The following is a 14410-nucleotide window of genomic DNA, read 5'->3' as shown; positions in this document are numbered from 1 at the left end:
TTTCTGAAACATTGTAACTTTTGCTACAATTTTTGCTCATGTCTTGTTTTAAAAATTGTCATACTGTTAGTTTTTAATTTCATATAATTTAGTTGCCATTAAGTGGAGAGGAAGAGTACAAATGTTGCAATAGATCAATGAAATTAACACTGCTTACGGTAACTTTCCTATACTTAACAGACTAGGAAACACCATGCGGTGGGAACTCAAGCCCCTTCATGATCTCCCAGGCTAGTTTACTTCACAAGGTTGTTAAGATAAAAGGATAATCCCACAGCTGTGGTGGCTCTGGAATACAGGATGGGAGACTTGTTAGGATCCTGAGATCCGCAAGAGAGAAGTGCATTGAGAAGCTGGACCATAAACCAAGAAAGCTTTGCTTTCTAGTCTTAACTAGGATTGTTACTGACCACACTTGGAAAACAAAATGGATGCCAAAACGGTACTCAAACATCCAAAACTGTATTGTATTTGATGTGAAGCTTGGACTGCATTGTTGAACTTGGCACATAACTTGACCATCTTGCACAGGTTATCTGGACAGAGTACATTCCTAGTTAAAAACTTTACTGGTGATCTTTTGTTGGAGGCTTCAAAATCTTGAAGCTGGCGTTTGCTGCCCAGATTAGTGGAATATAGATGTGGTAAATACAATAGATGGTCTCTAATATTGATTTTGTTAATACGCATACATACGCCTTCTTGGTAGTGGCGCCTTCCCTGTGGAACGCCCTTCCATCAGATGTCAAGGAAATAAGCAACTATCCTATTTTTAAAAGACATCTGAAGGCAGCCCTGTTTAGGGAAGTTTTTAATATTTAATGCTGTATTGTTTTTAACACTCGATTGGGAGCTGCCCAGAGTGGCTGGGGAAACTCAGATGGGCAGGGTATAAATAAATCATCATCATCATCATCATCATCATCATCATTTTTATGTCTGTCTGTGCATGCTTCATTACAATATCAATATCAATGTGGAAAAAGCCCTTTCTATGTTTCTTTCAAGGTGCTTCCTTGAAATTTCCCTCCCCTTTCTATCATTACATATAATGATAACCATGCAATGTGCATCAACTAAGGCCTATGGCTAAGCATTGTATAGTAAATCACATATCAGATCTTTCTTATCTAAAGCACCTTTAAATTTGGGTTGTGAGCATACTGCTATTAAGCGATCTGTTGAATTGCTTAATTCTTAAGGGGGAAAATGTGATAAAAGCTAAACACATTCCTGATGGCAGAAGTTGTATTACTCACTAGTGACTCATAGCTGTTCCCCCACCCCCCCACCCCAATCTCTGAAACATTCAGCACAAATGCGGAAAATACACTGAGCTAATTGCTAGGAAGTGTGCGCACAAACACCCTACCTCCGCCACTTTGAGATGCAGCAGGAGGAGGATGGTTATGGATTGAATCACTGAAGCGATTCTGGATTCTACGGCTCTGCCCATCTCCTGTATAAGCTTTTGCATGAGATTCACTGGTTATGCTAGGAAATGCTACTGTGCCAAAAAAGAACCACTTTTGAAAATAGTGCTGCATTCATCAAGTCTAGATTCTCATAAATTTGCATAATAGAGTGCAAAAGGACTTGTGTTCATATGGACAGGTTCTTGTCGATTCCTGCAAGTCATGTGCATGTGTGGCCTCACATTCTGGAGAATAGAGTTGTCTGGCTCTGGATATATCACGGTGGATTCAAAACAGTGCTGATGAGGAAAAGGGGGATTACCACATTCTTTTTCTGGAGTCCTCTACTGGTTCACACATACAGTTCCTTGCCGTGGTAAAACACCACATAAAGAGGAATCTTGTTATATATAATTATGTCCAGAAAAAAAGAGAGACCATATAACACCGGTCTTGAAAGACCTACACTGGCTCCCAGTACGTTTCTGAGCACAATTCAAAGTGTTGGTGCTGATCTTTAAAGCCCTAAATGGCCTCGGTCCAGTATACCTGAAGGAGTGTCTCCACCCCCACCGTTCTGCCCGGACACTGAGGTCCAGCGCCAAGGGCCTTCTGGTGGTTCCCTCGCTGCAAGAAGCCAAGTTACAGGGAACCAGGCAGAGGGCCTTCTCGGTAGTGGCACCCGCCCTGTGGAACGCCCTCCCACCAGATGTCAAAGAGAAAAATAACTACCAGACTTTTAGAAGACATCAGAAGGCAGCCCTGTTTAGGGAAGCTTTTAATGTTTAATAGGTTATTGTATTTTAGTGTTTTGTTGGAAGCTGCCGAGAGTGGCTGGGGAAACCCAGCCAGATGGGCGGGGTATAAATAATAATAATAATAATAATAATAATAATTATTATTATTATTATTAATATTATTATTAGTAGTAGTAGTAGTAGTAGTAGTAGTGCTGTTATATACTTTCGGAAGCACTCTCAGTGCTAATACAGTGAATCAGTGTTTTTGGAACTTTGTCTTCTTTACATGAAAGCTGATCTGTGGCACAGGAATCTCTGGGTGTTACCAAGTTATTATTATTATTATTAATAATAATAATAATTTTTATTTATACCCCGCCCTCCCCAGCCAAGACCGGGCTCAGGGCTGCTAACAACCAATAATAAAAACAAGTTGATTGAAATACAACTTAAAAAAACAAGATTAAAACACACATTAAAACTTTGATGCAAGCTGTAGCAAAACGTGATACAATGAGATCCGTATGGAACCCGTCCAACCTGGAAACATACCCGGGAGGACCATCTTGGGGTTGGGATCAATTAAACCTGTGCTTGTACTAATTTTATAACGTATTTCATTCCAAAGCCGAAATATGAACTTGCCTTCTCGCTGCATGTGGTAAACTGTGCCAGATGTTGCACAACCCCCCAGTATGTTAATTTCCAAGTGTTTTCCTTTCTTTCAGAAGAAACGGATGGGCGAGGGAGTGGTGCTAAATGTGCTAAGGACTCTGTTGCCATAGGCCTCTCTCCCATAGAGCCTTTAAACCCACACTCCTAGTGAAAATCCTCATGTAAAGCTATTATTCAGTGGCTGCTGAACCATTGGGTGCCATGTGAGTGTATTTGTGTGTGAGGACACCTTTGTTACCTAGTGTCTCCTTCATCTGCCACTAGAGCTAGCAGCTAAGAGAGATTGAGAAGCAGGCCAGGGATGAAGCCATCATAATGGCAGCTAGAATACCTGATAAGTAAGGGGGATACCTTTGCACCAAGCAAGTCTTGGCCTTTTCTTTTTTCTTTTAGTGCATTCTAAATAGATTGTGGCGCTGTGGTCTAAACCACTGAGCCTAGGGCTTGCCAATCAGAAGGTCGGTGGTTCGAATCCCTGCGACAGAGTGAGCTCCCGTTGCTCGGTCCCTGCTCCTGCCAACCTAGCAGTTCAAAAGCACGTCAAGGTGCAAGTAGATAAATAGGTACCGCTCCGGCGGGAAGGTAAATGGCGTTTCTGTGCACTGCTCTGGTTCGCCAGAAGCGGCTTAGTCATGCTGGCCACATGACCCAGAAGCTGTACACCGGCTCCCTTGGCCAATAAAGCAAGATGAGCGCTGCAACCCCAGAGTTGTCTGCAACTGGACCTAATGGTCAGGGGTCCCTTTATCTTTACCTTTAAATGGATTGTAAACCACCTTGACAGCTTTTGTTAATATGTGGGTGTAAAGTCTGACTTTGCCACAGCTGCACTGTAAGGGAGGCCAGTCATAGAATAGAACCATTGAATTGTAGAGTTGGGAGCGCAAAAGTCATCTAGTTGAACCATTCCCTTATTCTTCATCATCTTCCTCTACTACTGCTACTACTACTATCATTTTCTACTCTTCTTCTTCTTCTTCTTCTTCTTCTTCTTCTTCTTCTTCTTCTTCTTCTTCTTCTTCCCTGCCTGGTGCCCTATCTAATGCATTTAACATCGTGTCTGAATTTGGTCCTCGGATAAAATTTCTAAAGAAATCCTCAACTGTCCCTGCTTTGTTTATGGTTTAGATGCCCGTTATTCACCTTTAAGCAGTTCTTTGTGTGTGAAAAGAATTCCCATATTGTATCTTCATTGTATATAATTCCTGTTTAGATGTCTATGGCCTTGGTTCACAGAAGCAGATACCCGCAGAGGCAGGATATGCCTACAGTCACAGCCCGATGATTGATAAGTCCTCCATTGAACTTGCAGAGCTTTTCCTTCTTCTCTTCCCGCTCTGTGTATCTTTTCCTTTTCCGTTTGACGACATCATGTGGGACTAAATTCAGAATTTTCGTCATTTGCTCTCTTCAGCTATTTAAGTTTGGCAACGAAGGGAAGGGTGGGTAGATAAATAAATGTGTGTTCTGTTCCACTTGGTCTCTTGTTTAAATGTATGTTGTTTCCCCCTTCATTTTCTTGAACTTCCTTGGGAAAGAGGAAATTTGAGGGACAGGCTTGCTGGATCGGGAACATGATTTGGTAAACATGCGTATAATATGCAATTTGCTTGAGTCTGCTGCCTCTCCTCTTCACTGCCCTCCTTTCACTCCCTCCCTCCCCCAGCAATCTCTAATACAGGAATAACAATTCTAAGCGACGTTGCTGAGTTGTTAAGATTATTGAAAAAATGTATGTGAAGGACTGTGAACACTCGATGAAGCACTCTATCAATGCTAACCATATATGTGCATGCATGAGAAATAAGTGTAGTTACATTCCGAAGCATCGCCAAAGATTCTGCTGTGGGGGTCCATTCATGTAGCTGAATGGACAACTCATTTTGAAACAGAACCTTTGCTTGCCTGTTTCGCTGTGCAAGCTACTGCATTAAAAACTCTTGTATCTCACTCCATCAAAGCTTTCAAAGATGTATAAAAATGTCTCGAACAAATGCTGGCGATGTGGGGAAAGTGAAGGAAATATGTACCACATGTGGTGGACATGCAGGAAAATCAAAGGGTTTTGGAATCTTATCTATGATGAAATGAAAAGAAAAAGATTTTTAAATTAACATTCATAAAAAACCCCTAGAAGCTTTCCTGCTTGGAATCATTGGCAGAGACATACCAAAAAATGTAAAAGAAATTTTTCAATACGCAACAGTGGCTGCCCAAATGTTAATCGTGATGAACTGGAAAGGGGAAAGGGTTCCAGCAAGATTGGAATGGCAGAATAAATTATTAGGATATGCAGAAATGGCACAATTGACTAATCGGTTGTGAGGTAACACAAAACAATCATTTATTAAAAAATGGGACATGTTTAAGAGATATTTACAAAAACATAACAGTGGTGTGACATCTATGGCTGCATTTGAATGACCTCTGTATAAAATAACAAAGAAATAAGGAAAATTGGTACGATACGTTGTAAGAATGTATTAGAAAATATGAAAAGATGAAGGTAATAATCATATGTACATTCGATATTAGAAATTTTAAATGCACCGGGAGTTGATGGGAAGTCTACCACACATTAGTAAGAACGTCAAACAAAAGAGACTGTATAAGATTGAATCAATTTTTATTTGTATATTTACATAAGATTACTTACACAAGATTGTTTTTGGTTTATATAAGTTTGTTTTTGTTATGTATGAAAGTTAATAAAGCATGGAAAACTTTTTTTTAAAAAAACTCTTGCAATTCATCTGCCATGTGCATGTAAGTTGCTTTGCAGAACAGCAGCCTTGGCTGTTAAGCATGAAAGTGCATTGAGTATCCTTCCCTTGATTCCATCGCTGCCGCTTGAGGTTTTTTGACTGACTTGGAAGCAGTATATGTATATAGTTCTTGTGCATTTTTGTTTGTACTCTCAGAGCACCTTGGAGTATGAAGTCAAGGGATACTTGGTTCAGCTCAAAAAGCAGTGCTAAAAAAAAAAAAATCTCTAAAATGGCACTAGCATTCTATGTTTTGATGAGTAGGAGTTTGTGATTAGTTGAATTAGAGTGAGCCAAACTCCCAATCATCTATGGTGGAGGGGGTTTAGATGAGATGGGGACACCCCTCTGGCCAGCTATACAAGGTTCTGCTGGCATGGAAGAGTCACTGACTTGGGGAGCCCCCGGCTGCACCCATTGAAAGCATGCAGCAAGAAGAAGAAGAAGAAGAAGAGGAAGAAGAAGAAGAGGAAGAAGAGGAAGAAGAAGAAGAAGAGGAAGAAGAAGAAGAGGAAGAAGAGGAAGAAGAGGAAGAAGAAGAAGAAGAAGAAGAGGAAGAAGAGGAAGAAGAGGAAGAAGAAGAAGAAGAAGAGGAAGAAGAGGAAGAAGAAGAAGAAGAAGAAGAGGAAGAAGAAGAGGAAGAAGAAGAAGAAGAAGAAGAAGAGGAAGAAGAAGAGGAAGAAGAAGAAGAAGAAGAAGAAGAAGAGGAAGAAGAAGAAGAAGAAGAGGAAGAAGAAGAAGAAGAAGAAGAAGAAGAGGAAGAAGAAGAGGAAGAGGAAGAGGAGGAAGAGGAAGAGGAAGAGGAAGAGGAAGAAGAAGAAGAAGAAGAAGAAGAAGAAGACGAAGAAGAGTTTGGATTTGATAACCTGCTTTATCACTACCCCAAGGAGTCTCTAAGCGGCTAACAATCTCCTTTCCCTTCCTTCCCCACAACAAACACTCTGTGAGGTGAGTGGGGATGAGAGACTACAGAGAAGTGTGACTGACCCAAAGTCACCCAGCAGCTGATTGTGGAGGAGCGGGGAATCAAACCCAGTTCCCCAGATTACGAGTCTACCTCTCTTAACCACTACACCACACTGGCAAGGATGTAGACTTTTCCTCTTCCCCCACTGCTGTTCTGCCCTACATGGCCGGATTTAGGTTTGATGAGACCCTAATCTGCTGAAGGTAATGGGGCCCTTTATATGTTCAGCTGTCCTTTGTCAGCAACAAATTGTCACTGTTTTTTGTGTTGAATATATTCTATATGGTAATTTATGGACCTAATAGGTATCTAAAGCTATTTGCACATAACAAAATACGTATTTTGTTGAACTGAAATACAATTAAGAAGTATATTAATAGTAAAATAATTATTAAGCTCTAACTTAAAATGATTTTTTATTCATAACAAACTTAATAATGCAAACACATTGGCATTTGGCAATAACAAAAGTTCCTTTAGAAACACATTTTTTTCCCTTTCAATTTTTTTAGGGGCCCCAAGCTACAGCTTGTTTTGTTTATACAGTGGTACCTCGGGTTACAGACGCTTCAAATTACATACGCTTCAGGTTACAGACTCCGCTAACCCAGAAATAGTGCTTCAGGTTAAGAACTTTGCTTCAGGATGAGAACAGAAATCGTGCTCCGGTGGCGCAGCAGCAGCGGGAGGCCCCATTAGCTAAAGTGGTGCTTCAGGTTAAGAACAGTTTCAGGTTAAGAACGGACCTCCAGAATGAATTAAGTACTTAACCCGAGGTACCACTGTACGTAAATATGGCACTGCTGCTCTAGCTGGCATGGGCTCTGGATACAGCGATGCCTCTGGTACTCTCCTACTGCTGCCTGCCAGGGGTTAGGCTGCTACCAATAAACTGGAAGTCTAATTTGGTCTGCATCACCCCTAGGGGTGGAAGGATCTGTCAATTTCTGTTTTCTCACCTTCTCATTTTTCAAGTCTTAAATTCCATTTTCCACATTTGCAACATATTGTGTGTTTTTTTAAAAAACAAATCCTTATCAAAATTCATCAGTAGTGTGTGTTTTGCCTAAAAAGCACATCTAACATGCCATTTTGACTAATGTGCACATATTTGTAAGCAACTTCCCCTTATATACTTGATTTTTTGGGTGTTGTTCTGACTAATATATTCATATTTATGCACACTCTCCTGTATCATGTGCATTTTGGTTGGCTGACTAATTACACAGCAAAATTTGGAGAAGTGTGAATTTCAAAGGATAGCAGCGTTTCTGTTTGCATATTGTTTCACTTTAGATGAGACCTGAATCAAATTTCTTCCTCAAATTCAATCACTGTCCCAAGTGAGAAAACAATACAGATGTGTTCAGTATCATATAGGAATTAATATAATGAGTTTACATTTTCTAACATCTGGTATTGTATTAGGCAAGCCAAGAGCTAAACTTGCAAGATAAAAGGAGATAAAGTTTGAACCAGTCTTCGCTTATATATCGTATTTTTCGCTCTGTAACACGCACTCGACCATAACACGCATGTAGTTTTTAGAGGAGGAAAATCTGTAGGCATGCCACCCATAGGCATTCCCTCCATAACACGCACAGACATTTCCCCTTACTTTTTAGGAGGAAAAAAGTGAGTGTTATGGTGCAAAAAATACGGTAATTTTTTACTAATGTAGCTAATACACAATGGCAGGTTCTGGTTTTTATTTTATCACCCTTGAATATATTCAGTTATCAATCCCAGATTGTTTGGGTGGCTTGATTTCAAATCAAGAATTAGTAACAAAAATTCTGTAATGTGGAGCAAACTGAGAGATGCAGTGGTCTAAAAGTGGGTGCTACCAAACTTAATGGCAGAATGGTTATTTAAACTCAAATCTCCCTGGTCTCATGCATGTACTGTATACATTATGTTACACTGCTTCACAGGCTGCATTAGCAGGGTGAGGGATGTGGGTGACACTGTGGTCTAAACCACTGCGCCTCTTGGGCTTGCTGATCAGAAGGTTGGCGGTTCGAATCCCTGCGACAGGGTGAGCTCCCGTTGCTCTGTCCCAGCTCCTGCCAACCTAGCAGTTCGAAAGCCCACCAGTGCAAGTAGATAAATAGGTACTGCTGTGGCAGGAAGGTAAACAGTGTTTCCGTGCGCTCTGTTTTCCGTCTTTGTGTTCTGTTGCACCAGAAGCTGTTTAGTCCTGCTGGCCACATGACCCGGAAAGCTGTCTGCAGACAAACACCGGCTCTCTAGGCCTGAAAGCAAGATGAGTGCTGCAACCCCATAGTTGCCTTTGACTGGACTTAACTGTCCAGGGGTCTTTTACTTTTATCTTTACCTATTAGCAGGGCCTTGGGCATGGACAGCTGTTCCAGAAGGATGCCATTGTTGGTGGTATCAAGAGGTAAATCAAATCGACAGCACTTCAAACAATACCCGAGGGATTATATTTTTAAATGTATGGTGCAGAAGGATGGAGAGAAGGAGAGGGAGATGGAAGTGCAATAAAGTAAACATAAAGTTAAAAAGCGTAGTATGTAGCTTCTGCTATCGTAACTGTCTCTGATGGAAAGAGCATAATCATGACACAGTGTGATAGTGCACTTAAATTCATGAAAAGATAACAAAAAAGCAAAAGGAAAACAATGAGCTAGTCTTCTGACCATCAGGAAACACCAACAATGGTCCCACCTTTTTCCTGTGACTTACCCAGAGTTCCTTCCAGGCAATATGAATAACTGATAATACTTTGACCTGAACTGAACTGAGTGCCAAGTGGAAATTGTTTTTAAAAAATCACATTTCTATCTGATCAACACCGGGTTTTGGCAACACCCTTCCCTTTCTGCTTTGCCCTGCAAAGAAAAGCACAGTTGGCCAACTTACTGGCTCCCTTTGTTTTATATTTTTGTCTTCCAGCTAAAATCCTGAATGCCATAGGTGTGTTACTTTTAGGAAAGAATTTCCCCTATTTGTTTCCCATGGTAATCTTTATTAGTTTTGTAATTATATACTATACAGACACATATTATGTTACATTTTACATTTATACTTGCTCCTAAGAGCTGACTTCCCTCCTTCCTTCTTCTGGCTTTTTTATATCATCTCTAATTTTTTTGCATTGTTTTTATCCATTTTGTATATTGTTCTTCTTCTTCCATCTTTGTCCATATGGTGTCTGTATACAAATAAAGCTTTCTGTATAAACAAATCTTGTTGTGTGTCTATATTCATTTACAAATACTGTTAGTTACCTTGATTGCATTTTACATTTTAGTTCATATTGTCATTAATGTCCAATAAAATTTCTTTTTATTTTGCCATTATGAGGTTTGTTTCCATTCTACTAATTTCACTATTTCACCTTATCCTATATATGACATAAATTTTTCCCATTCTTTTTGAAATGTTTCATCGCCCTGTTGTCGAATTTCCCCCATTAATTTGGCTATTTCTGCATATTCCATAACCTTGTGGTGCCACTCTTCTACTGTTGGCAATTGTTGCTGTTTCCACACCTTAGCCAGCAGTAGCCTCGCTGCTGTTGTTGCATATAGGAACAATTTCTGGTCTTATCAATATCCTCTCCCACCATTCCCAACAAGAATGCCTCTGGCTTTTTCAGAAATGTATACCTAAAGATCTTCTTTAGTTCATTGTATATACTTTCCCAATAAGTTTTCACCTTGTCGCATGACCACCACATGTGAAAGAAACTACCTTCTTTCACCCCACACTTCCAGCAATTCTTGTTTCCTGTTTTATACATCTTTGTCGATTTAATTGTTGTGAGGTACCATTTATACATCATTTTAAACAGATTTTCTTTTAATGATGTACACGCTGTAAATTTTAGCCCAGTGTTCCATAATTTTATCCACTTCTCATATTTAATGTTGTGGCCAACATCCATTGCCCATTTGATCATGACACCCTTAATTTCTTCATCTTTTGTGTGCCATTCTAATAGAAATTCTTAAACCTTAGACAGTATTTTGTTATTGTTTTGTATTACTGCAATTTATAATATTGATTTTGTTTGTTCAAAACCTCCTGGTTTTTTGTCTTTTAAGAAAATGTCGTTCATTTGGTGGTATTCCATCCAACTTGATAGTTTATCTTTTAATTCCTCATAACGCCTGATCTTAATTACGTTATTTTCTTCCAACAGCATATCTCTATATGTTAACCATTCTCCTTTCATATTTAATCTTTTCACTGAGAAGGCTTCTTGGGGTGACAGCCACCATGGTGTCTTCCTTTCAAAACATTTCCCCTATTTTTCAGCATGCAAGGAGCTCTCCCAACAACTAACAGCCTGATCTTACGCATGTTTACTGAGAAGTAAATCCCATGTTGCCTGCCGCTACCTGCTGTGAGGGCATAGCATTGTACCCTAACTACAATAAAACACCCATCACAAGCATTAAGAAATATTTAGACTCCTGCTGTCCTGGCCTACTGTCTCACCAAGTTAGAACTAGGAGACGTCAGCCTTGTGTATGGTTGCCCCATGTGATGAGTTACCTTGAGCCATCATTTATTCCCACGTTCTGGGCTAGCCACATCCATCAAGGCACCAATATGGGCAGGGAAAGCTACAAAAGACCTCCTTTTGTGTTGGGCTTTCTCTGGGCTACAGCAGTCTAGAGACCGGCTTTGTACTGGCTTCTGGCTTGATGAATTGGGTCCTGGCTCCCAGCTCTGACATGTTTTCTAACAGAGTGGCATTGGTGGGACTTAACTCACAACCACTAGGTTAGGCTGAAGGAATCTGAATCGTCCAGAGACTGGGAGAAATGAAGGAAGTGGAACTGAACGACCAGCTTAACAATTATTTAGAGTGTTTAGAGGCACCTTTCTTTAGTGTGTCTAAAAGCTTTCTAAACAGAAAACCTGCCCAAGCATTATCTTGTTGCACTGGTAGTATCTAGCAGGCAGACAATATTATTTTTAGTATGTGTAAAATTTCAGAATGTAAATATGATTCTTCTTTGGCTATCAATTACAGTATATTGACCCAAGTTGTGGTTTTCAATATACAGTAGTCACAAGATTATTATATTATTATTTTAAAAAAACATAACTTTACTTGCGGACCCTTTTCTTGTAATAGAGAGAATGGAGCTTGCTATCTTGTTCAAAACTCAATTTAATCTTGGTGTTCTATAAATAAGGGACAATAATGTGAGAGGAGTCCCACTGGTTTTCTTGATAGTAAGAACCAAAGTATACATTACACTAATACATGAGTCATGTCCCACTGGTTTGTTTGTTTTTTTAATAGATTTTCTTGGTTTACAAAAGTACATGCCTTGTCTCTTTTTTCAAGTTGTACAGTCTTTTCTACAGATGAGCTACATTTGTTATGAGACATAATATGAGTGTTGAGTACAGTATAAGGTCAGGAAGAAGAGGGAGGGAAAGAAGGGGTGGTAGTGAAATTAATATTTTTTACAGTGTACATGTGGGGTTTTGTGTCAGCGTCAATTAGATAGAGTCTCTTTCTATTTGCTTGTTTCCTTGGTGGTGAGGGAGGTTGGGGGCCCAGGGTATGGTTGGTTGTCTGGTTGGCTGCCAATGGGGTTTGTTAGCATGGGGGTGGGGCTTGTTGGGTCATGTAAGCCAGATTGATTCATATGCTGTTGGTGGGTTCTTCTTGTTGTCTTGTTGGGCTGTGTATGTGATAAAGGGGAGCCATACTGGGGTGAAGGCATCCTCTTCTATTTGTCCCCGTGTCAGTTTCGGTTTATTGGTTAGCTTTTCTAGTAAGGCTGTTTCCCATATGATTTGGTACCACTGGTCCATGTTCACCCCTGACAGGTCTCTCCAGTGTCTGGCTGTGATGCTTCTGGCTGCTGAGAGTAGGTGGGCTATAAGCTCTGTATAGTGTGAGTGGTCATTATATACAAACTACAGTGGTACCTCGGGTTACATACACTTCAGGTTACATACGCTTCAGGTTACAGTGGTTAGGAGCGGTAGACTCATAATCTGGGGAACCGGGTTTGCATCTCCGCTCCTCCACATGCAGCTGCTGGGTGACCTTGGGCCAGTCACACTTCTCTGAAGTCTCTCAGCCCCACTCACCTCACAGAGTGTTTGTTGTGGGGGAGGAAGGGAAAGGAGAACGTTAGCCGCTTTGAGACTACTTCGGGTAGTGATAAAGTGGGATATCAAATAAAAAAAAAACCTCTTCAGAAATAGTACCTTGGGTTAAGAACTTTGCTTCAGGATGAGAACAGAAGTCGTGCTCCGGCGGCGTGGCAGCAGCAGCGGGAGGCCCCATTAGCTAAAGTGGTGCTTCAGGTTAAGAACAGTTTCAGGTTAAGAACAGACCTCAGGAACGAATTAAGTACTTAACCCGAGGTACCACTGTATACATTACACTAGGACATGAGTCATGATAGCTAGGCGGCAACTTTTGTACAGGAAGAAACACTTCCAGAGGAGGCAGTTGAGTGTGGAGACTTCCAGGAGTTCAGCCTACACTTGAGTAGGACCCTGGCAGAGACACATGCCCGACTGGCATGTTCCCTCCCTCCTGGTCGATCGTTCGGGAGCTTCATAAGCTTTCTTCTGCCTGAACATCACAGTGACCGATGCCAACTGACACCGGCACACTTAGGGATCCGCAGAGTTTGCGCATCATGCACGTGACAGACCTCAGCAACTCAGCATTTTGGCTAATCTACTTTATTTACATATAAACACACATGGAGCACTGCAACATGGCTCCCTCTCTCTCTAGCATCAGACAGCAAAGAGAAAAGAACAAAGGACAACAGTCCAACTTCACGGAACACAGTAACACAAACATCCTGTCTCCGTCACTTCCCACTCTATGGAGTCAAAACACGTACCGTCATGTGAAAGACAAAATCCCATGACTGCAATCATAAATCAGGAATTCTAACAGAGACATGAGAGGAGAGCGCTTGATTTCTGCCCACCTACTATGTACCTGATCCAAAATGATGCTTTGAAGACATGAGTTGAAGCTAGAGTGAGGGGAGGCTCTTGGGAGAGTAACTGTGAGCAGGGCAACAAAGGGTAGGGAAAGGGTTAAGCACCCCTTTTCCTCTCTGTTGCTTAATTCTGCTCTCAACTCCCAGCCACCCCTTTGGGAAGCATCCTTTGCTGTGCAAAAAAAGGCAGCGTGCTTACCACTCTTGGATGCAGTTTGGCTGAAAGTGTGCAGTCTTACTCCCTGAACCAATTACAGTGGTACCTCGGGTTAAGAACTTAATTCGTTCTGGAGGTCTGTTCTTAACCTGAAACTGCTGCTGCCACACTGCCGCCGCACGATTTCTGTTCTCATCCTGAAGCAAAGTTCTTAACCCGAGGTAATATTTCTGGGTTAGCGGAGTCTGTAACCTGAAGCGTCTGTAACCCGAGATACCACTGTAAGCTTATTCAGATGCCTGAAAGCAGAACAAAGAGATATGGCTACCAATATGGTCCCATCAGCATCAGCCAGGATGGCCAATGTTCAGGGACGATGGCAGTTGTAGCCAGGTAACATTGGAAAAGCAGGTGCATGTTCTGTGTCACTGAAGTGAAGAGATGCCATTCGAAGCAAGCACTGTCTCCTGCCTTCAGCTATCAGCACAGAAGTCATCAAAGTAAACCTGTTTTATTTAGACATCTGGAAAATGTACTTTGACAAAGATCCACCTGATGACTGTCAGTGTCTTTTATAAAGAGATTTTCAAATCAAAGATTCTTTAAAACCGTCGGTGTAAATCATACCATCTTTATGACGCAGAATTTTCTTTCTCCCAAGCTGCGGTTTGGATTGTTTAGTCACAATATTTGCATCTATGCAAATGAATTTCTTACCATCAG

At 41.0% G+C, this 14410-nt stretch overlaps 2 protein-coding genes across 7 annotated transcripts in view; both read left to right on the top strand.

The window, feature by feature from the left end:
- LDB2 (LIM domain binding 2) overlaps nt 1-14410 on the top strand; it is a 233241-nt gene that overhangs the window by 21513 nt on the left and 197318 nt on the right. The gene's annotated exons all lie outside the window — the stretch shown is intronic.
- LOC308484922 (uncharacterized protein) overlaps nt 5699-14410 on the top strand; it is a 119202-nt gene continuing 110490 nt past the window's right edge. Inside the window, exon 1 of the mRNA XM_081020214.1 lies at nt 5699-6906. Within this exon, the coding sequence (XP_080876340.1) occupies nt 6021-6500 (480 nt within the window). The 5' untranslated portion in view covers nt 5699-6020 and the 3' untranslated portion in view covers nt 6501-6906. The remainder of the gene's footprint in view (nt 6907-14410) is intronic.

The sequence above is a fragment of the Podarcis pityusensis genome (assembly GCF_964106645.2).
Source record: "Podarcis pityusensis genome assembly, chromosome: 9".
NCBI lineage: Eukaryota > Metazoa > Chordata > Lepidosauria > Squamata > Lacertidae > Podarcis > Podarcis pityusensis.
Note: the sequence above shows the minus strand (reverse complement) of the source record. Positions and strands in the feature narration are given on the sequence as shown.